A 23,061-nucleotide genomic window follows, 5' to 3' on the forward strand; every position below is an offset into this window, starting at 1 on the left:
ATAATGCATCAGAATATGTACCATGTGGTTATAATTATTACTGTCACCAACTGAACAAATAGAAATATTAAAGGCTATGTTTGATGTGAACATTAAATAGGCCAAAAAGTATTTTGAGAGGAAGTTTCTTTGGTCAGACACCTGAGCCAGCAGTTTGTATTAGATCTGGACTTCCTTTCAGGAGTCGGAAAGGACAAGAACAACCATCAGAGCAGCGCTCCAGCAATCAGACTTTTGTGGCTGAAGGTCATACGGACCCCACTCATCAATAACAGTTAGATGAGAGCTCACAGGGAACATGAAACTCTATCAGAGTGTTGTTGAACATCAGCGTGTGTTCTCAGCCATCACAGTCAATAAGGTCCTGAGACATTAGACGCCTTACCTGCCAGCTATTTGTCTTTGTGATCTTAGTTATCTACAGATTAGTTTTTCTGTGAAAGACACCCATGTTTACAAAGTCATCTGCAGTGGCCTGATAAGGAGCCATCAATTTGAATCAGGTGTGTTGGAGGAGGGAAACATCGAAAACATGCACATGAAAATGGATCACAGTTAATATTCTTTTTGATTAAACAGTGGAGACAGAAACGTCTTTCTGACCGGAGGAAACTTCCAGCAGATCCAGCTCATTAAGGGTGGACAGCTGTGGGTTGAGAGGACAAGAAAAAAAAGTCACCTGGCTTGATCTAATAAAGAAAATACGTCGAAATGGATTAACAAGCAAATAAAAAATGGCACCTCAGTAAAAGGCCATGGCTTATCTGTTATCTGCTTGCCTTCCAACTCCCCACTGTTTCCACATGTTAAAGCGTCCCTGGTTAGTTAATGTTGTCTGGGTGAATGAACTCATGTAATACGCTTTGTTAAACCTCAACAAGCTTAGAAAGGTGCTCTAAGAGTGTGAACCATATTTAGCATTAAAACAGGTCATCTCATGTTACTTTCTCAGTTTAAAACCACAAAGTCCCCTCAGTGGTCAGAGTCAGTGGATCTGTGGTGAGTTCAGCACCACGGACAGAGACCGCAGAAGCCCACTGTCCAGCACCATGGACAGAGACCGCAGAAGCCCACTGTCCAGCACCATGGACAGAGGCCGCAGAAGCCCACTGTCCAGCACCATGGACAGAGGCCGCAGAAGCCCGCTGTCCAGCACCAAGGACAGAGACCGCAGAAGCTCACTGTCCAGCACCATGGACAGAGACCGCAGAAGCCCGCTGTCCAGCACCAAGGACAGAGACCGCAGAAGCCCACTGTCCAGCACCATGGACAGAGACCGCAGAAGCCCACTGTCCAGCACCAAGGACAGAGACCGCAGAAGCCCACTGTCCAGCACCAGTGGGTTTTTTGTTCTTACTGTCACAAACTCTCCAGTTTGTGTTGAAGTTCAAAGTAAACACAGGAAACTTGTGCTACAAACGAATAATTCCCTAAATTCAACAATTACCCTTCTACTACTGATTCAGTACCAAACGAGGAACCTCCCGATGCCTATAACCCCATTTTAACCTTATATAGACGAGTGAGCAGTGCTGACCAACAGGTCATTGGGGTCATCAGGTGGGAACCTGAGGTGTTTCGTCTCATTGGGCTCCCTCCAGGAGGCGAGACAGTGATCAGTGGCATCCCAGAGTCACTCCCCTAACGCCAGCCATCACTGCTCCTCACACCACAAAAGCCATCTTTTCTTCCACAAGAAGCCTTATTATCAGCTGCCCCAGCCTCTCACCAACAGCACACCGGTCATAGCGGGGATACAGACACTGGGACAGGTGGGGGGTAATGAAAGTATAGAGGGTGGCAGAGGTGGAGGCAGGACAAGACATACAGCAGATTCAGCAGATAAACTCACCTAAACAGTCCTACAGTCACCAATAATATACATGGCGCCATCTGGTGTCAGGTGTTAAACATTACACTGATTCACATATAAATACAAAATGGAGATAACCGTTCATAAAGAGAGATCATATTTTGATAATAAGTCATTCTGTCAGATCCTGCACTACTTTAACATATAGCTATAACTAACATGGAATATTACATAGTAAACAGTGATATTACGTCAGCTGCGCTTCTGATAAAGAAGGCAAATGATGCCAATAAAATAAGAAGTATAAAACACTCACAGACAAGCTTGTTTCAATGCTTAAGCTTTTTAATTTTGCAAAAAAGAAAAAAGGGGATTTTGCCACAAGACCTAAAAGACCAGTCAGCACTTGTTCCTTCATTCTTTTAGCCACATTAGATAGATAGAAAAGAAATGAATGCGTCAAATATCAATAAAGAAACTTCTTTATGTTGAAAAGTCAGCCAGGAATCATCACTTTCTGATGGAGCAGACAGATGGTAGGCGGACGCTACAAGTTTGATCATCCCAGCACTTTGAATCTGTAAGTACCAAAGACATGGTGGTCAGCTGCAGGTAAAATAACTGAACCCTGAACATTACACTGATGAGGACATTATCTAAGCACGATGTAGTTTATTTAGAGAGAAACAGCTTGTGCCCTAATAACACACTATGTTAATATTAATTATAATATATAAGTTATATTAATTGTCATATATTCAAACTATAAAAGCAGAGTAAAACATTTACACTCACAAATTATTCATTTTCAGTTGGAAATATATTTTACCTGAATAATTAATTTGCAAGCAGTGCTGCCATCCACGATAATTATTAGGCTCTCCTTCGCACCAGTAAGCAAATCCAAAGGATGAACCATCGGTCCAAAGCCAAACACCGTTCTAGAGGACATCAGTGAAGAATCCAGTCTGAATTTAATTCAAATGATTTTGAATAACACACTGATCTTCTGCAGGTGAATTATCTACCTGTTGTGCATCAGAGCCTCCAATCCATGTCTGCTTGGATGCATGAGTGGCTGTCAGTATAAGCCGTTGAATGTCATGGTATTCCTGAGCGTTGTGGACAGATGCCAGATGTCCCCCCATAGAGATACAGTTTCTCTACAAAAGAGAAACAAAAAAAAGACGGATATATATTTTTATATATACTGTGTACATCCTTCTGCAAAAAGAGAGAAATGGAAATATGGATAAAATGGAGGTTGATAGAAATGTTGACTAAAAGTCTCCATAAAAACAATTGTACTAAGCTTTGACATCAGGCATCAAGGGATAAAAATGTCATGTTGGACGTATCACACCAGCTCCAGCCACCCGTCCTCTATCACCAGCTCCAGCCACCCGTCCTCTATCACTCTCCCTGGTGCTTCAGTACAGACTTAGACTTAGACTTAGACTTCCTTTTATTGTCATTGCACAAAAAACACAAGGTGAATCTTGACAACGAAATGTCGTTACTTGGCTACCAGTGTAACAGAGCTAGACCTTATTCCTATACAATAAATATGTTTTCTATAACTAAGAGCTAAGAGCTAACTATATGCAGGGTAAATAAGTATATATATATTCATGTATATTGCACTAAGTTATTGATATATTGCACTAATTGTCAAAAGAGTTATTGCAAAGAGAAACATTAAATACAGGCTCTTCTGGTGCGTGCCTGGAGTTTGGGTCATTTCTCCCGTCTTCTACACTCGAGCTTTACCACTGGGCAGGTTGGGATGTCTGATGTTGCCAGACGTGCTCCCTGCAGTCAAACCCCCCTCCTGGACTACTCTAACCACTGGATGATAGCACTCCCAGCACAAACCTGACCTCTGTGTGTGCATGGAGACCAGGTGCAGGGTCCCCATCCTGTGACTACTGGTCCCAGCCCGTCCATCGTAGCCCTAAACACCTTTTATTTCTCCTGTGTTAGAGCGGCTCAGTGGCCCTCAGTGTCCTTTTTTAAATGATTTGAGGCTATCGGTGAAGATTTTAGATGCTTTACTCTTGTTCCATTGTGGATGTTAATGAGGTCACTTTAAACCTTGAGAAATCAAGTTTAAATTCATTCAAACTTCTAACTTAGAGTAATATGAAATAACTAACTGTACATTATTGGTTAAAAACAGTTGCTAAAGCATTCTGAATGGACTTAGCATCATGTTTGTAATTCATCATGTACAAGAAATAGTTGATATTACCTCAGCTTGAGCCCAACTCATAGGTTTTGGAATGTAGATGAAACAGCGGCCGTTGACGTTAGTCCAACCCGGGCTACAGGCTGCTTCCCTCTTGACAACATGACTCTCCCCTTAAAGAGTAAATAAAGACATCACTATATCACTTAAGAATGTATTTTTATCCCCTAACCTGCTGTATCTGCTGATATAATACACTTATATCCATTTCATAAACGCATTCATGCTTGTGTCTGTTCTATTCCTCACTCCAGGAAGACATTTCAACTGTCTGTATTTTTTCCAAATTCATGCATAAACTTACCGGAGCCACTTCTGGTCAGAGCCATCATCACACAGAAAAGCAAAGGCAAAGTCAGCATCCTCATGGTGGAGATGGTGCAGCTTCCAGATGATGATCCCCTTGAATAAAGACGGACAGTAATGTTATAATGTTAATGTGTCAAACAGACAACCGGCTGTGACTCTCAGTCCAATGAAAGATACAAACCGTCTCTTCTGAGATTCAGTGTCAGCCTGCGGCTTCAGCTGTGGAACAAACCTGCAAAAGACCAGCTCTTAAATGCTGTTCATTATCTTTCCATCTTCATAAAATGAGGAACGAGGTACATCCACGCCAACTGCACATAAAAACACATTAAGAAACTTGCATCATGGTAACATATTAAATGATGATACTCAGAGTTTTGAATGTCCACACACTGTGTTGCATCACACATTTAACACATCACTTCATGAGAAAAGAGAAGTTCTAGTTTTGACAGCCAACTGTCAACAGAATATTTCCCTATTTTTGGTTATTATTTGTAGTATTTTAACTTTGTTGACCCTGGAGTGTCTTTTTATATGTGATGAACTTCTGGCCTGTTAACAGATCTGGAGTGAAGGTATCAGTACATCGATGTTGAAGAATCTCGGCCCACTCTTCTCTCCAGCGTTGCTTCAGCTCATTGAGGTTTGCAGCATTGGTTTCTGCACAGCTCTCTTAAGGTCCCACCACAGCATTTCAGTCAGGCTGAGGTCTGGACTCTGACTGGACCGTTGCAGCACCTTGATTCTTTTCTTTTTCCCACATTCTGCTGTAGATCTGCTGCTGTGTTTGGGATCTTTGTCCTGTTGATGAGCCAGTTTCAGCCCAGCTTTAGCTGTGGGACAGATGGCCTCACATTTGACTCTAGAAGGTCACCCACCACACCCACGGACACCTCATAGGCTCCAGAGCACCCGACCGGACACCTGGGCCCCCACCAACCCACCTCTGATATGTGTACCTGGGGTGGCCCAGACCCCTGTGGTATAAACAAGCCCCTCCCCAGGACTGCTTTCATTGCAGTGCCATGGAATGTAATTGTAAAACAGATGAAGTGTTTAAGTTCAAGTATAAGTTTTAGAAATAAACAGATACAGGCCGCATTGTGACATCTTTCATTGTTGCCAATGGTAGCGCTTGATGGGAGTCATGTGATGCACGGCATGACAGAGCTGCATGAATAAGTCGGAAAAAAATTGCAACATGAGCAATTGTACTTCTCCTCTATGGGTTTTCTGCACCACAGTCTGTTATCTTTTTTGAAACACCTGTTTAACTCGTGTTAAACACTTCACCACAGTGATTAATACTGTGTAACAATGACTGAACAAGTTCATCACACAAACTGGACTGTGAGACAAATACATCTGTTGAAATTCTTATTTTATGTCAAATCAAACATTTTGAAGATAGCAAAAAATATTTCTTCACACTCATTACAACTTAAGACTTAATTTAAAAAGGTCAACTAGAACTTTTACTGTTTCGGCCTCTGAAGGAACTGCTAATAAAATGCACCAGATCAAGATCAGACGACTGAAAGCATGCATTTGTTCATTAGAATGTATCAAAGTTAGCTTCTTACTGCTCAGGAAAGACTAACAAAAACAACTATGAGGACCTAGAAGACTTTAAACAGCCAGGGTTTCATGTTGAACAGACCTAAGCAATCAATCCTAATGATGGTTTAGAATGGGCTCTGTGGAGGTTTCACTGTGCATGTTGAGAGACCAGGAACAGCCTGGACAAGGAGATTTGTGGCTCTAACTTGTGTTTTTGACAGCAATGTGTCTTCCATTTTCACAGCCAGTCTTTCCCATCACCATGAGATGTAGCAACAAGCATGATGTCAAGGGCCTTTGTCTCTGCAGTATCTGCTTCTTCCTTGTGTCTGGTTTTCTGCTCACATGGACTGCCAAGTAACTGCTATGCAGATGAAACTGTACCCGTCATTCCTGTTACGTGACCCAATTTCTTATTCCCTCAGACATGTTTACATGGATGGAGGTAGTGAATGCCATCTTAAACTAATCATCTCTAAAACTGGACTATTGGTCATCCCAGACAACTTTTCAGATCAGATTTATTGTCATGTACCAGGAAATACACTAAATTTGTGCTCCGCTTTTAACCCCTCCAGGTTGGAGGGGTTGAACACACACATGCACAGGGACACACACTCAATGCCACACACATGCCAATCAGCCAATCACAGCGCCCAGGGAGCATGACAGTACGGTGCCTTGCTCAAGGGCACCTCGGCCGTGGCAAGGAGGTGGACTGATACCCCTCCAGCTGTCAGTTTCACCAATCTTTGACTGGCGAGAGAGGGAATTGAACCGCCAACCTTCAGGTTATTGGACAACCCACTCTAACCACTAGCCATCCTAGTATTAATATTAAAATGACATTCTCTGAGGCTCCGAGACAGTCAGACTCTGTCTCTCGTGATGCTCTAAATGTAATGCATGAGAAGACATTCATTTAACTTTAACCATTAATAACAGGTTAGCAGGTACTAGCAGGTTTTACAATGAGGCAAATTACGCTAACATGATTGGCAGTTTGTTAGTTAGTTTAGTTACCTGCAGTATTAGCCGAGGACATGCTAAAGTTGCTGCTGCTGCTGGGTTGAGATTCACTAACGTTCAGATCGAAAACGCGACATTCATTAATAGTTATTTCATGCTGTGTGCACAAATGTTTCTGCATGTTGGTATTATTTCCTCCCTTTGATGAAATATCCACTTTGAAAGTATTGCAAGTTGCCCTGTTGTCATCTTTTTTTGTGAAGTGTAACCAAACTTTCAAGCTTTTTTATCGCTTGGGCGCCATGTTTTCTGTTGCCTGCTGGCTGCACTGGGCTCGCCACACACGTTGCGCCCACTGGTTGCCTGGGTCGATCCCTCCCACTGGTGCTTTTCCACCATGCCCCACCAGGATGTTTACCAGCTGGATCCCCACAGGGGTTGGTGGCCCTTCTGACTGGGGGAACCTGTGACGTGCGACTCCTGGGGCCTCCCCGTGGTTTGGGCGAGCCTCCCTTTGCCCTTCGTCTTGGGGGTCGGGGGTGTGCGCCTTGCCCTGAGCAGGGTTGCGTTGTGGGTTTGGGGGGCTACCATCCCCCTCCTCTCCGTACCACTGGCCCGCTGGTTTACTCAGAATGTCCTGGTTGGTGTTGCTCCTGGATTCTGGGCTGATCCTTTTTACTGTTGCCCCTTGGGTTAGGGAGGGGGGGGAGGGCCATGCCCTGACTGGCTCTAGCTGAGCTGCATGGTTCCTGCTGGGACTGAGGGAGCACTCCAGAGGACTGGTGGAGGTCCATGACACTGACCCAACTCACTATCACCAGCTGTGATCCATGGCTGGTTACTTAACAGAGTCATCAGGCTTTGTGTTTAAAACACCCACTGCAATTATTTAGTCAGGTATAGGTCAAGCAGTTAGCGAGGGGAAAGGATGCCCCATTGTAGGCTGTGAGTCTCACCACTCGATCACTTGTAGCCTATATTTCTCTTTTTTTTAAACCTATTTTTCTCCATACGTTGTTTGAAAAACACCTGGATGGATAATCGATACTCACCAGCAGTCCTGGTCAGAGCCATGATGGCACAAAGAAGCAAAGGGAGTGTCAGCATCCTCATGGTGGACATTTCGCAGGTTAGAGATGATGATCACCTTGAATGAAGGAAATAATTCATGTCAGTAATTTCTCTGTTTTAAGCATAGAAACAATAGTAACTGATGATGCGATATACGCACTGAAGAATGACCCACTCTTTTTCAGCTCAGCTCTGTCTTCCCATCAGATTATGAACAGACTGAAGTTCAGCTCTTGAACAGCGTTAGATATCTTTCCATCTTCAAAAAATTAGAAACTTAAGACGTGCACACTCACAACAATGTACGTGCATTAAGGTGGGACAAATTGACGGGTGAATCTGCAAATTTAAGTCTTGGCTAATGACATGAGTTAGATTGCGAAACAGCAGAAGTAGCATTGAAGGCCTTTTGCAGACTGACCGAGATGTGCCGAGTGCTTCACATGCGGCAGTAGACCTGAGACATGAAATGGTACATGGTGAAGACAGATAGGCTCTTTTACTGCACAGAGGTGATCGACTACTGACAGTAGTGTTCAAAAGTCTTAAGCCACCAGTCAATCTTTTATGTATTATCAGGAAAATGGGAAATAGGTGCAAAAGAAGTGGCCACCAGATACATACTGTCAGGTTACCAGGGGATTCAGGACGCAGATGCAGGGTCGTGTGGTTACAAGATGGTTTTATTTAAATAAAACACAAGACAGATCTCGGCACTGCAGGGCGACCTCCCGGCAGCGCAAAAGAAGAGGGCTATAAAAATCCTAAGCGCTCTCCTCCGCAGCTATGGTGGAGAAGGAGCGCAGCTATGAGAGTTAACAAACATAAAATCTCTCCAAACTGGGAGGAAAACAGAAATGCTTAACACTTAAAAAAGCAGAGACTCGCTCTCGAAATGAGGCGGAATAAAACAAAGGCGCACTCTTAACAAAACAGAGGCTCTATGAAAATTTAACTTTAACTTTAAGCTCTCCTTTAACGGGGGCGACTAGGAATGGTTACAACACAAATCGCTCCTCGAAAACTGAGGAAAAACAAGGCTTACCGTGTTGGAATAAATAAACTAAGGCTATGGACAACAATAAATTACAAAGCAAACTGCACTACAGGAGAGTCGCTCACTGCAGGCTCGTGGAATCTGTGGGTTCAAGGGACAAGACAAATGCAAGTGGCTGGTAATGAAGCTCAAAAGGAGACAAAATACTGCCACAAGACAAGGGAAACGCTATTTGAACACATGAGGGACCAAGGGGAGCAGGTGGAAACACTTGGGAATCAGGGAAGAAAATTAGACGTCTGACACGGGAGGAAGGGCAAGATACCTGAAACGAGAGGAAGAGGTCAGTGATTTTTCAAAATAAAACAGGAAATGACGAGACAAGACATGGAACGGAAAATAAACCGTGACACATATACATTTTTATATGTATATTTATTTATTTATTTATATAAATGACATCATAAATGATAAATGTAGATTATATTCGGGAATGAGATCCTTCCCAAGTGGAGGAGTTCAAGTATCTCGGGGTCTTGTTCACGAGAGAGGGACGATTGGAGCGTGAGATTGACGGTGGATCGGTGCAGCGTCTGCACTGTTGCTCTGCACCGACCCGTCGTTGTGAAGAAGGAGCTGAGCCAGAAGGTGAAGCTCTCTATTTACTGGTCAATCTACGTTCCCATCCTCACCTTTGGTCACGAGCTGTGGGTTGTGACCGAAAGAACAAGATCGCAAATACAAGTGGCCGAAATGGGTTTCCTCCGCAGGGTGTCTGGGCTCTCCCTTAGAGATAGGGTGAGAAGCTCAGTCATCCGGGAGGGGCTCGGAGTAGAACCGCTGCTCCTCCGCATTGAGAGGAGTCAGATGAGGTGGCATCTGGTTAGGATGCCCCCTGGACGCCTCCCTGGGGGGGTGTTCTGGGCCCGTCCCACTGGGAGGAGACCCCGGGGAAGACCCAGGACACGCTGGAGAGACTATGTCTCTCTTCTGGCCTGGGAACGCCTCGGGGTCCCCCCGGAAGAGCTGGAGGAAGTGGCCGGGGACAGAGACGCCTGGGTTTCTCTGCTCAAGCTGCTGCCCCCGCGACCCGACCCCCGGATAAGCGGCAGATGATGGATGGATGGATGGATGGATGGATATAAATATCCATTAACGCGCCAGACTTGAGGTATCTTTGACGTTAATTTTGTGTAAAAAGCTCATTTTACGTTAAAATGTAAAATTTCCATTAATTTGCATTAATTCTGAGTGTTATGTAGGGCAACTTAACGCATCAGTGGATATTTACTTTCCATTAACTTTCATTTACTTACATTTTAACGTGAAATTTAATTTCCTTTCCGTTACATTTATGGCAGTAATTCGACTGCGCCATAAAGAAGGGAAACGAAACAGATTCCTCTGCAGCGGGAAGTGAATGTGACGTTACAATTTACTTTAAACATTACTAAAGGACAAGATTCTCTGCTGATATCACCATTATTATTCATTATGCACAACAATTCATCCTCCATTTACTTTGCAAGAAAGATTCTATAAAACTGTCCTCATTCTGTGATGGTGAAGCTTTGCTTCGCAGAAGCCCACTGTTCAGCACCAAGAACAGAGGCCGCAGAAGCCCACTGTCCAGCACCATGGACAGAGACCGCAGAAGCCCACTGTCCGGTACCATGGACAGAGGCCCACTGTCCAGCACCATGGACAGAGACCGCAGAAGCCCACTGTCCAGCACCATGGACAGAGACTGCAGAAGCCCACTGTCCAGCACCAAGGACAGAGATCGCAGAAGCCCACTGTCCAGCACCATGGACAGAGACTGCAGAAGCCCACTGTCCAGCACCAGTGGGTTTTTTGTTCTTACTGTCACAAACTCTCCAGTTTGTGTTGAAGTTCAAAGTAAACACAGGAAACTTGTGCTACAAAAAATGGACCAGAATAATTCCCTAAATTCAACAATTACCCTTCTACTACTGACTCAGCACCTAACGAGGAACCTCCTGATGCCTATAACCCCATTTTAACCTTATATAGACCAGTGAGCAATGCTGACCAACAGGTCATTGGGGTCATCAGGTGGGAACCTGAGGTGTTTCGTCTCATTGGGCTCCCTCCAGGAGGATAGACAGTGATCAGTGGCATCCCAGAGTCACTCCCCTAACGCCAGCCATCACTGCTCCTCACACCACAAAAGCCATCTTTTCTTCCACAAGAAGCCTTATTATCAGCTACCCCAGCCTCTCACCAACAGCACACCGGTCATAGCGGGGATACAGACGCTGGTTCAGGTGGGGGGTAATGAAAGGAAAGAGGGTGGCAGAGGTGGAGGCAGGACAAGACATACAGCAGATTCAGCAGATAAGCTCACCGAAACAGTCCTACAGTCACTAATAATATACATGGCGCCATCTGGTGTCAGGCGTTAAACATTACACTGATTCACATATAAATACAAAATGTAGATAACCGTTCATAGAGAGATGTCTGACAGGTAAATGAATGCAGTCATTTAACCAGAAACAGTTGATAACCATAGTTAATCAGCATTTTCCAACAAGCATTCTCTCCTCACACACACTGGATCTAAAGACTATACATGTCTTTCAGTAATTCAGACATAAAATAAACGTGTAATAATAAGAAGGTATGAAATAAACATCATACTCTGAGCTGACATAACATGGATCACCAGAAGGAATCTTGAATACCTTCAAAATTCAGATGATATCTATAAAGTTAACCAATATGCATTTTAAATGTTTCAATGTTCAAAACAATGGAGCACAAAAAAAGGAACATCTGTTAATAATGGAGCAAATTCATATAAATGTCTGATTACTTCATTATTTTAGGTTTAACTATTCAATGTTACTGACCCCTAGAGGGAAATGTTGTTTTTCTAATTAATGATATCTTCCATACTTAGTCTTGACAAATGTATCAAAATGCAATTGAACACATTGATCTTCTGCAGGTGAATTATCTACCTCTCGTGCATCAGAGCCTCCAATCCATGTGGCTGTCAGTATAAACCTTTGAATGTCATGGTATTCCTCAGCGCAGAAATTAAGTGTAAGGAGACAGTGTGAGAACAGGATGTAGGTCTGTAGGTCCCTCATAATCGGTGTCATGAACTTAAAACATAATTCCTTTGACACCAGGGCCTGCAACAGCCCCAGAGAGCCTGTTGGGCACCACCGTCCACAGCTTTTATTTCCGGCCCTGCGCCACACTGACTTGCTTCAGTTGTTTGATATTTTTGTGAGATTTTAATAGTATTATTTAATATTTAGTATTATAATAGTATGTGGCCTCTTCAGCATAACAGCAACGTCATGGAAACCACTGTAGAGCAAACGTAGAGATCAGATTTTTGATGATTTCAATTATATCCCACCATTGTAGGAGCCAAATTCTTTAGGGTTACTTTTATCTCTGTGTAAAATTTAAAAAAAAATAATCTTTTTAAAGTAATTTTGGCCTATTTAATGTTCACATCAAACATAGCCTTTAATATTTCTATTTGTTCAGTTGGTGACAGTCATAATTATAACCACATGGTACATATTCCGATGCATTATTATTTCAAATTAGTGCAGCTCGAGCTCCCTAACATGAAGGAAAAACTGTTCCAAACAACTTCAAGATGTAACAAACACTCACAGACCAGCTTGTTTCAATGCTTGATAGTTTAATTTTCCAAAGATGAGGATACAGATCATTCTGCAGGGAGAGGTTGGGCTAAAGCAGTCATTACTAAACACATTCAGTCTTGTATTTTTAAAGGCACGAGGCCTGAGAGACAATCCAGCTCCTGTTTTTTCACTTGTCGCATCATTCCTTATGTAGCGTTACAGCGATATGAAAGAAATATAGAAAGATAGAAGAGTTTGAATTTGTTTTTTAACATTTCGGCTTCAACAGTCAATAGGTTTTCCTGGCGCAGATAAATGGATTTCTGGAGTGGCAGTTAGTATCGTCCATGCATCTGGTCTTGCAATCTGTAAAAGTATCAAGAACAGAAGACAGCAGCATTATTTTTAGTATTTGGATGGCGGATGTGAAAACTTTCCAAACATGTTGTATTTTTAGAATAACAGATGTGAGTTGTACTTCAGCTTATGTTGGCTCTGTAAGTTATTATTATGTTATTACTAGATTAATATATTTAATTACTCTTGAAATTCAGCCGAATGCATTCCTGGCCGCTGCGATTTTTAGGCTTTCCTCGGCACCACGATGCATATCTGAAACGTGAGCCATCACTCCAGAACCAATAACGGTTCTGGAGAGCACAAAAAAACATGAGCAGAGAAAAGACAGAAATTAGATTAATACAAACTCGAGAACATAAACAGAAATATTCTGGATCTTTTAGTTTTATAAAACAACAAATGAATTCACCGCCATGAAACATGGAAAAAGTCTGGATCTGTTCACAACTTCAGAAGTGTTCAGCCACATTTCATGAGCTCTTAGCAACAGTGTATCTAACTGATATTTCCAACCTACAAAAATGTAAAAATCCGATGCTTGTAATGTTAAATCTAAATACCTGTTCAGCATCAGAGCCTCCAATCCATGCAGCTGGTCCCTGAGGGTTTCTGCCGTAAGCCACGCCCTGAATCGCACGAAACTCGTGCAAGTTGTGCACAGACGCAAGATTTCCACTGTAGACCTGACAGTATCTCTGCAGTCGGGATAAACAGACAATGAGAGATTAGAGCTGCGCAGAGCAATAAATGGCGCTTCACCAAGTGTGCAGATTCAATACGATTCACTTTTATTCTTTTTAAAAGTCGTTATGGATTATAAAAGTGCTTGAAAATAGAAGTAAGATACTATTGAAAGAGTACAAGGACCCCAGGTGCTTTCAGTCCAGGGGAAGCATTGAGCAGAAGAGGTTTTGCACACTGACATGAAAACCATGAATTTGCTTTAACTTGGTCTCCAAAGTTGACTGTGGCCATTCCAGCCAGTACTTGTTTCTCGTCTAGCTTTGATAGAAGCCTGGGGCCCCTGTGGCTCAGGAGGAGGACCTGTTTTCAGCCATTCACACGGTCTCTGGTTCGATCTCTGACTTCCACATCCCAAAGTGCCCTTGTTTCTTTTCCCCACACATACTTTCCCTCCTGTCTATCTGGGCCCTGACCTGCTGTGAACCCAGAACCTGTTCATTCATACCTATGAGTGCAGTTAACAAGACGAAATGAACATACTGTATTGTAGAAACATTGGCTGCTGTGCAACTAATGAGTCTTTTTTACCTCAGCTTGAGCCCAGGTGTACCTTCTGGGAAAATAGCGGAAACAGCGACGGCCGTATCTTCTCCATCCCCCGGGGCACCGTAATGCTCTCTTGACAACATGTTTCTCCCCTGCAGAACAGACAGGATGAGTGTATAAAACAGCTGAACCTCTGCCCTTGTGAGGGAAAACCTCTGTACCACCCTGTTTTCTTTTTCTGCAGGAGAATCATTTTCATCATTTTGATTATTCACTCTAACCTTCCGTCTCTGTGGAGTTTCCAGCTTCTTTTTCTTCTAGAAGGACCAAACAGTTTGACATAATCTTGTTTAAACTTCCTTGTTCACGCTGTTCCTCTATTTATGAGTGTATTATGTTTTAGCATGAATCTGGAAATATTCACACAAACCTGCGTCCTTTGAGCTTTCTTCTTCCTCTTCTTCTTCTGGAAGAACAGCGTAGTTTGACTCAGTTCTCATACTGAAGGTAACTTAGTCCATGTGGTAAATGTGTTTATGACAGGATCGTGTCCCATTCCAGGAGGGTTTTAAGTACTTAGGAGAAAACTTGAACTCACCTTCTGAATCACTTTCTTCTTTCTCAGGTTCATCAGTGGAATCTAAAGATGATGCATGTTTTTACTCTTATATATATATTCAACTCACATTTATTTCCACATCATGAATGTTGTGGATGTATGCAGAAAACTCTTCCTCTGTCCTTCTTTGTGGTACTCTTCCCTTTTTTTTTTAAATCACATTACATCATCGTCTAAAGTCTGCTGCCAAAACAGAAAAAAACTCACCCTTTTCATTAGTTTTCTCTTTTTCAGGTGCCTCTGTGGTACCAGCAGCAGCTGGATGGACAGTTGGATTATATTTAGGCAGAGCTCCTTGAATATCTAAACTACACATTTCTTTTTAACATTCAGAATCAGAATGCATGTGTATGTACAGACAGAGCTACTCACCAGCAGCTCTGCTCAGAGCCACCATGGCCAGGAGAAGGAAAGCCCAAGTCAGAAACTTCATGGTGGAGATGATGCAGCTCAGAGACAGTAATCACCTTCAATGAAGACAGACAGTGATGTTAATTATATTTCTATTGCTATGGCAAAGCCAAGAGAGACTCTCAGGCCAATGAAGAAATTCTGGAAGTTAGTAGGAGAGTTGGTATCAAACCAGCAGCAGAATTACCTTCTTTTCTTGAGGTCAGAGTCAGCCTGCAGCCTCAGCTTTCCTGTGTGGAGGTGCTGACGGGTCACAGAGCAGCTCTTATATACTGTTACCTCCCGGAACCAGAGACATCATATTAACAACAAACACAGAAAAACCAACATGAAACTGGCCATAGTGAGTATTCAGCGCATTCAACCGTGGTTCATTAAATGAGTTGTTTTGATTAACATGAACTTGTTTAAATGACAGGGTGTTGTTCTCTGAGAGGTGTTTAATGAAGTGACTTATTGTTTGTTCTCCTGTCAAACCTGTGATCACACTGACACATCATACGGTTTCAGTCCCTCAAATCCACATTTTTGATTATTAGCGTCCCCAGCTGGAGCGTCCTCCAGCAGAAGGTCACTCGTGATGTTTGCTCAGGGATGAGAAAAACAGGCTTTAAGTAGAAGCAGCATCAGGAATCCTGCAGAGTAAATGAGCTGAACATGTTCAAGATCATTTTCACAAGCGCCTGTCCCAGTAACATAACTAACATAACATAACCCCCCCATCAGGACACAGGAGGGCCACCTCTGGCTCCCCCTCAGCCTGTCTGTCTCCAGCATGTAACGAAGCAGCTGGAGAGGCTGAACCAGAACAGGGCTGCTGGTCTGGATCCCACCATCACGTAAGCAGAGCACGGCCCCAAATTTGATCAGAGACGAATTACAAGTAAAACATGTTTATATTGATGCAGATTTAAGTCAATGTACAAAGTTAATTCCACAAAACTAAAGCACTATGTACAATGGAAATGGAAACAGAATGCGATGACTTGCAAAGCTTGTTGTTTTAGTTATAACTGAGCAGAAAAAAACATGTCAGTTTTGGAAAGTGAGATATTTTACTATTTCATTTAAAATATCAACACATCTTTATTCACGAACTGTTGCCGCTCCACATATTCACGGCTCAATCATGCTGCAGATCCACCAACTTCAGTCTCCTTTAATGTGATGGTGGCAGAATTTACACTTTCTGAGGAACTGAAAGAGTGTTCAGGACTTGTTAACTGATCTAAATACTTTATCTGTAGGCTGCTGGCCTGAGTGTGATATCACTGTAATGGTGGCTTCTCCTAAACATGAAACCAAATCAGGACGCTGACACGGAAACACATGCTCCATCAACACTCTTACAAAGTACATAAAGGAATTAAACAGAGGCTTGAAGCTGTTATTTTTCACATCATCCTGTTTTTACACTGATACTGAAACCTGGAACACAACATATGAGGTGTTTTAGTCTGAAAGTTTGTGTTTCTTTGCTCCAAAAGCAGAAGGAAATATAGATACTGTACTGTTAATAAGCACAATAACTGACTTTTACTGGACAGCTGTCCTGTGAGCAGAAGCTGTCAGACATGAAACTGAATTGGAGATGTCAGAGAGGACTTTGTTTGCTCTGCTAACATTATCACAACATGAGAAGTAATCAAATTAAACACCGACTTTAGATCTGCACAGAGTGTTCCCCGCCTCTTGTCCAATCACATCTAGGATGGGCTCCAGTCCCCCAGCAACAATGAATTATAGAAAATGTATGGATTTAATGATAATGTTCAAACTAATAATGCTTGGCAGAAAGCATCGGATTCACTCTCTGAAGTCTTCTTTGCTAGACTTTTAAATTTCAAAATGTAATTTCCCTCTCGTATAATAACCTGACCAAAGAAGGAGAAGCTATTGATATCAAGACAAGAAATCTCCTCTATGTCAGGAACTGGTGGAGAGGTAGGACCCAGATGCAGTTATTTTAGACTCAAAAAAGGTTTATTCCAACAAAAACAAGAACCGGGAGCAAAGGCAAAAACAAAGCGCGGCAGAGCCGGATCAAAATGACTTAACTGTGGAACAAAAATCAAGACTATGAAATACAAAAGACAATGAATAAATACTATGAGGCATGAAACCAGACTTAGCTTTCAATGGCTGTGGCATGAAGGGATAGTGAGGATTCTGCAGTGACTGAAAGGAAACCAGGAGGCTAAATACTGTGGAGGGAGTGATCAGTGAATGCGGTGCAGCTGTGAACAATGAGTCAGGTGACGTGAGTGAACCGAGGTGGCAGGGAAAAACATGACTAGAACAGAACATGATTAAACATAAACTGTGACACTCAAAAGACAGGGACCCAGCACCCTGAGATTGTACACGAAGCCGAAAGAGACTTTTTTGCTTTTCCATCATTTGAACAACAGGACAAAATGATTCACAGGCATACTGACTGTAAAAAATGATCCACTGCAGCTAAAGTCAGAGTTTACTGTAGGTTGGTTGGAACTTATGCAGTGATAAAGTTAGCAGAGCAAACAAAGTCCTCTCTGACATCTCCAACTCAGTCTGGTGTCTTATAGCTTCTGCTCACTAAGACCAGGCTACTTACTTTATACATTTTCTGACACTGTGTAGAAATAAAACACCAACACAGATTAGAATCCATTCACTGATTTGATTAAAGTTGTAAAACAAATACGTAAAATGTCTTAAAGTGTAGATTAATCTGACTATTTTTCTAAACGACGGTGTTTCAAAAGCGTAGTGTAGAGCCTGGTGCGGGACTATTTTTTTCAATCCTGCCTGCATCCGCTGTCAGTCCCGCGCTCTTCCGCAATATTTGTGTCCGACCACGTGCACACCCGCAGATCCAATCATTGATATCCTGCACAATGAAATGCGTGTATAAGCTCAGAAGCTTTGTTTCAGTACAGCAAGAACAGAAAAAATAAAAACAAATTCAACAAGAACCTTTCAGAGTTGAATCACAAGCAGACATGTCAAATTCAACCAAAAACTAATCAGATGTGCAAATATAGGCGCAAAAAAACATAGAAAAATCTACAAAGCAAATGTACAAATGTCAAATTATTATTATTAACAAGAGCAGCTTAAAAGCAGGAAGTAAAACCCTGAGACATATTCAGATAAATACATTCAAACTTGCTGAACACCAGGCCTTAAACAATGATTCTGAACAAACATTAAGAAATAAACCAGAAATAAGACAGTTGAATGAAACTGAGACATCTGTCTTACCTAAAAAGTCTGCAGAAAGCGTATAATGTCTCAGGCGAGTGCGTGTTTCTTCAGAAATGCGCGCACAGACACTAAAAGCCCTTTCCGATGGCGCGCTGGATGCAGAATGAACCACAGAAGCTGTGACGGTGCAGGGAAGCGTTCTTTCCACCGTTGAAGCGCCTCTTCTGGGTCGTCAGAGAGTTCTGCCCTGAGGTTTTCAGCTACTGGGACGAATCATCTTCCCACTGTGCCAACCGAGCCGGTTCTGCTGGCGGTGCATCCTCTGCTGTGGATGGGACCAGGATGTTTTAATCTAAAAACACATTACCATTACTTTTTAATGTGGTTACTTTTTAAAAATGTCATGATAATATCCTTTGATTGTATTAATTAAATTATTGTGTTAGTATTGTTTTCATTTCTGCTTTAACGTAACAGTAAATACGAACAAACAAGTTTAAACAAAACTGTGATGTGAAGCTTTCAGTGTGAGTCTAAACACAGGCACGATATACACATTAAAATAACAGTTTCATTTCTTTATTTAATTTGAGGGTGTTGACTTCATACATAATTATCTGTGTCAACATCCTTGTTCAGAGAGATGTCGCCATCACAGTGATTATCACACTCAGGAGACGGAAACAACTCACACTTTTGAAATGGTTGAAATTTAGTCTGTTTAAACATTTTCTATACCCGCTGAGTCCGTGGGCCGGGTGGCGGGGGGGTGGAGCCTATCCCAGCGGTCATCGGCTGGTCACAGGCGGGGTTCACCTGGACAGGTCACCAGTCCATCACAGGCCACACAGAGACAAACAACCACACAAACGCTCACACTCACTCCTAAGGACAATTTTAGAGACACTAATTAACCTAACAGCATGTTTTAGGACGGTGGGACCCGGAGAGAACCCACGCATGCACGTGGAGAACATGCAGACTCACACAGGAAGAACCAGCCGGGAGTTGAAGCTGGAACCCTCTGCTGTGAGGCGACGGTGCTGACCACCATGAAGCCCTTTGCTTCAAAACAGATAAAGTATTTAGATCAGCTAACAACTCCTGAGCACTCTTTCAGTTCCTCAGAAAGTGTAAATTCTTCCACCATCACATTAAAGGGGACTGAAGTTCGTGGATCTGCAGCATCATTGAGCCGTGAATATGTGGAGCAGCAACAGTTCGTGAAACTGTCACGAGAAGAACTGCCGTCACACTGGGTTGGGAGTAGTGACGTCATTAAGACATGACATTGACTTAAACCTGCATCAATATAAACACGTTTTACTTGTAATTCGTCTCTGATCAAATTTGGGGCCGTGCTCTGCTTACGTGATGGTGGGATCCAGACCAGCAGCCCTGTTCTGGTTCAGCCTCTCCAGCTGCTTCTTTACATGCTGGAGACAGACAGGCTGAGGGGGAGCCAGAGGTGGCCCTCCTGTGTCCTGATGGGGGGTTATGTTATGTTAGTTATGTTACTGGGACAGGCGCTTGTGAAAATGATCTTGAACATGTTCAGCTCATTTACTCTGCAGGATTCCTGATGCTGCTTCTACTTAAAGCCTGTTTCTCTCATCCCTGAGCAGACATCACGAGTGACCTTCTGCTGGAGGACGCTCCAGCTGGGGACGCTAATAATCAAAAATGTGGATTTGAGGGACTGAAACCGTATGATGTGTCAGTGTGATCACAGGTTTGACAGGAGAACAAACAATAAGTCACTTCATTAAATACCTCTCAGAGAACAACACCCTGTCATTTAAACAAGTTCATGTTAATTAAAACAACTCATTTAATGAACCACGGTTGAATGCGTTGAATACTCACTATGGCCAGTTTCATGTTGGTTTTTCTGTGTTTGTTGTTAATATGATGTCTCTGGTTCCAGGAGGTAACAGTATATAAGAGCTGCTCTGTGACCCGTCAGCACCTCCACACAGGAAAGCTGAGGCTGCAGGCTGACTCTGACCTCAAGAAAAGAAGGTAATTCTGCTGCTGGTTTGATACCAACTCTCCTACTTACTTCCAGAATTTCTTCATTGGCCTGAGAGTCTCTCTTGGCTTTGCCATAGCAATAGAAATATAATTAACATCACTGTCTGTCTTCATTGAAGGTGATTACCGTCTCTGAGCTGCATCATCTCCACCATGAAGTTTCTGACTTGGGCTTTCCTTCTTCTGGCCATGGTGGCTCTGAGCAGAGCTGCTGGTGAGTAGCTTTGTCTGTACATACACATGCATTCTGATTCTGAATGTTAAAAAGAAATGTGTAGTTTAGATATTCAAGGAGCTCTGCCTAAATATAATCCAACTGTCCATCCAGCTGCTGCTGGTACCACAGAGGCACCTGAAAAAGAGAAAACTAATGATCAGGGTGAGCTTTTTTCTGTTTTGGCAGCAGACTTTAGACGATGATATAATGTGATTAAATAAAAGGGAAGAGTACCACAAAGAAGGGCAGAGGAAGAGTTTTCTGCATACATCCACAATATTCATGATGTGGAAATAAATGTGAGTTGAATATATATATAAGGGTAAAAACATGCATCATGCATGTATTATGTCAGCAGATACAGCAGGTTAGGGGATAAAAATACATTCTTAAGCGATATAGTGATGTGTCTTTATTTACTCTTTAAGGGGAGAGTCATGTTGTCAAGAGGGAAGCAGCCTGTAGCCCGGGTTGGACTAACGTCAACGGCCGCCTTTTCATCTACATTCCAAACCCTATGAGTTGGGCTCAAGCTGAGGTAATATCAGCTATTTCTTGTACATGATGAATTACAAACATGATGCTAAGTCCATTCAGAACGCTTTAGCAACTGCTTTTAATCAACAATGTACAGTTAGTTATTTCATATTACTCTAAGTTAGAAGTTTGAATGAATTTAAACTCGATTTCTCAAGGTTTAAAGTGACCTCATTAACATCCACAATGGAACAACAGTAAAGCATCTAAAATCTTCACCGATAGCCTCAAATCATTTAAAAAAGGACACTGAGGGCCACTGAGCCGCTCTAACACAGGAGAAATAAAAGGTGTTTAGGGCTACGATGGACGGGCTGGGACCAGTAGTCACAGGATGGGGACCCTGCACCTGGTCTCCATGCACACACAGAGGTCAGGTTTGTGCTGGGAGTGCTATCATCCAGTGGTTAGAGTAGTCCAGGAGGGGGGTTTGACTGCAGGGAGCACGTCTGCAAACATCAGACATCCCAACCTGCCCAGTGGTAAAGCTCGAGTGTAGAAGACGGGAGAAATGACCCAAACTCCAGGCACGCACCAGAAGAGCCTGTACTGAAGCACCAGGGAGAGTGATAGAGGACGGGTGGCTGGAGCTGGTGTGATACGTCCAACATGACATTTTTATCCCTTGATGCCTGATGTCAAAGCTTAGTACAATTGTTTTTATGGAGACTTTTAGTCAACATTTCTATCAACCTCCATTTTATCCATATTTCCATTTCTCTCTTTTTGCAGAAGGATGTACACAGTATATATAAAAATATATGTGTCTTTTTTTTGTTTCTCTTTTGTAGAAAAACTGTATCTCGATGGGAGGAAATTTGGCATCTGTCCACAGCGCTCAGGAATACAGTGACATTCAAAGGCTTATACTGACAACCACTCGTGCGTCCAAGCAGACATGGATTGGAGGCTCTGATGCACAAGAGGTAGATAATTCACCTGCAGTAGATCAGTGTGTTATTCAAAATCATTTGAATTAAATTCAGACTGTATTCTTCACTGATGTCCTCTAGAACGGTGTTTGGCTTTGGACCGATGGTTTAACCTTCGGATTTAATAAGTGGTGCAAAGGAGAGCCTAATAATAGTGCAGAAAAGCAGCACTGCTTGCAAATGAATTATTCAGGTAAAATATATTTCCAGTGTATTTTTCTTTACTCTGCTTTTATAGTTTGAATATATGACAATTAATATAACTTATATATTATAATTAATATTAACATACTGTGTTATTAGGGCACAAGCTGTTTCTCTCTAAATGAACTACATCGGGCTTAGATAATGTCTTCATCAGTGTAATGTTCAGGGTTCAGTTATTTTACCTGCAGCTGACCACCATGTCTTTGGTACTTACAGATTCAAAGTGCTGGGATGATCAAACTTGTAGCGTCCGCCTACCATCTGTCTGCTCCATCAGAAAGTGATGATTCCTGGCTGACTTTTCAACATAAAGAAGTTTCTTTATTGATATTTGACGCATTCATTTCTTTTCTATCTATCTAATGTGGCTAAAAGAATGAAGGAACAAGTGCTGACTGGTCTTTTAGGTCTTGTGGCTTTTATAAGATCGGATTGAAGGTGTTATGAAAAGAACTTTCTTCTGCAAAATCCCCTTTTTTTCTTCCTTTTTGCAAAATTAAAAAGCTTAAGCATTGAAACAAGCTTGTCTGTGAGTGTTTTATACTTCTTATTTTATTGGCATCATTTGCCTTCTTTATCAGAAGCGCAGCTGACGTAATATCACTGTTTACTATGTAATATTCCATGTTGAGATCCTTCCCCAAGTGGAGGAGTTCAAGTATCTCGGGGTCTTGTTCACGAGTGAGGGACGAATGGAGCGGGAGATTGACGGGCGGATCG

General features: G+C 42.4%; 3 protein-coding genes and 1 long non-coding RNA gene across 4 annotated transcripts; 1 reads left to right on the forward strand and 3 right to left on the reverse strand.

The window, feature by feature from the left end:
- Window positions 1–2,192: 2,192 nt before the first annotated feature.
- On the reverse strand, window positions 2,193–8,015 carry LOC140282285 (galactose-specific lectin nattectin-like). Its single transcript, XM_072376874.1, has 9 exons — window positions 7,955–8,015; window positions 5,853–5,875; window positions 5,497–5,543; window positions 4,552–4,602; window positions 4,366–4,463; window positions 4,065–4,174; window positions 2,842–2,976; window positions 2,643–2,754; window positions 2,193–2,391 (listed from the first exon to the last, which is right to left on the reverse strand). Exons 1-9 carry the CDS (start codon window positions 8,013–8,015, stop codon window positions 2,324–2,326), a joined length of 705 nt encoding a protein of 234 aa, XP_072232975.1. The 3' UTR covers window positions 2,193–2,323.
- Window positions 8,016–12,641: 4,626 nt separating this feature from the next.
- LOC140281541 (uncharacterized) lies at window positions 12,642–13,557 on the reverse strand. Its single transcript, XR_011909769.1, has 3 exons — window positions 13,526–13,557; window positions 13,147–13,255; window positions 12,642–12,971 (listed from the first exon to the last, which is right to left on the reverse strand). It is a non-coding gene; the product is annotated as an uncharacterized lncRNA (long non-coding RNA).
- Window positions 13,558–13,564: 7 nt separating this feature from the next.
- On the reverse strand, window positions 13,565–15,490 carry LOC140282287 (ladderlectin-like; the record flags this gene model as incomplete). Its single annotated transcript, XM_072376875.1, has 6 exons — window positions 15,413–15,490; window positions 15,187–15,281; window positions 14,626–14,661; window positions 14,477–14,572; window positions 14,238–14,347; window positions 13,565–13,660 (listed from the first exon to the last, which is right to left on the reverse strand). Coding segments are annotated over exons 2-6 (399 nt in total), but the record flags the coding sequence as incomplete, so codon positions are not given.
- A 4,895-nt stretch (window positions 15,491–20,385) lies between these two features.
- Window positions 20,386–22,862, forward strand: LOC140281540 (ladderlectin-like). Its single transcript, XM_072375978.1, has 6 exons — window positions 20,386–20,436; window positions 20,568–20,662; window positions 21,094–21,203; window positions 21,994–22,128; window positions 22,216–22,327; window positions 22,558–22,862. The coding sequence occupies exons 2-6, from the start codon at window positions 20,602–20,604 to the stop codon at window positions 22,623–22,625; spliced, it is 486 nt and encodes a 161-aa protein (XP_072232079.1). The 5' UTR covers window positions 20,386–20,436; window positions 20,568–20,601; the 3' UTR covers window positions 22,626–22,862.
- Window positions 22,863–23,061: the final 199 nt, after the last annotated feature.

The sequence above is a fragment of the Leuresthes tenuis genome, unplaced genomic scaffold (genome assembly GCF_036924035.1).
Source record: "Leuresthes tenuis unplaced genomic scaffold, fLeuTen1.0.hap1 SCAF_22, whole genome shotgun sequence".
NCBI classification, from domain to species: domain Eukaryota; kingdom Metazoa; phylum Chordata; class Actinopteri; order Atheriniformes; family Atherinopsidae; genus Leuresthes; species Leuresthes tenuis.

What these genes read in the sequence shown, in the direction of transcription:
- LOC140281540 (XM_072375978.1), top strand. Translation starts at nt 20,602, where the DNA reads ATGAAGTTTCTGACTTGGGCTTTCCTTCTTCTGGCCATGGTGGCTCTG. An exon ending in GGCTCTGAGCAGAGCTGCTG is followed by an intron (nt 20,663 to 21,093) that starts GTGAGTAGCTTT and finishes TTACTCTTTAAG; the next exon opens with GGGAGAGTCATGTTGTCAAG. An exon ending in GAGGCTCTGATGCACAAGAG is followed by an intron (nt 22,129 to 22,215) that starts GTAGATAATTCA and finishes GATGTCCTCTAG; the next exon opens with AACGGTGTTTGGCTTTGGAC.
- LOC140282285 (XM_072376874.1), bottom strand. Translation starts at nt 8,015, where the DNA reads ATGAGGATGCTGACACTCCCTTTGCTTCTTTGTGCCATCATGGCTCTG. An exon ending in TCTGACCAGAAGTGGCTCCG is followed by an intron (nt 4,175 to 4,365) that starts GTAAGTTTATGC and finishes TTACTCTTTAAG; the next exon opens with GGGAGAGTCATGTTGTCAAG. An exon ending in GAGGCTCTGATGCACAACAG is followed by an intron (nt 2,755 to 2,841) that starts GTAGATAATTCA and finishes GATGTCCTCTAG; the next exon opens with AACGGTGTTTGGCTTTGGAC.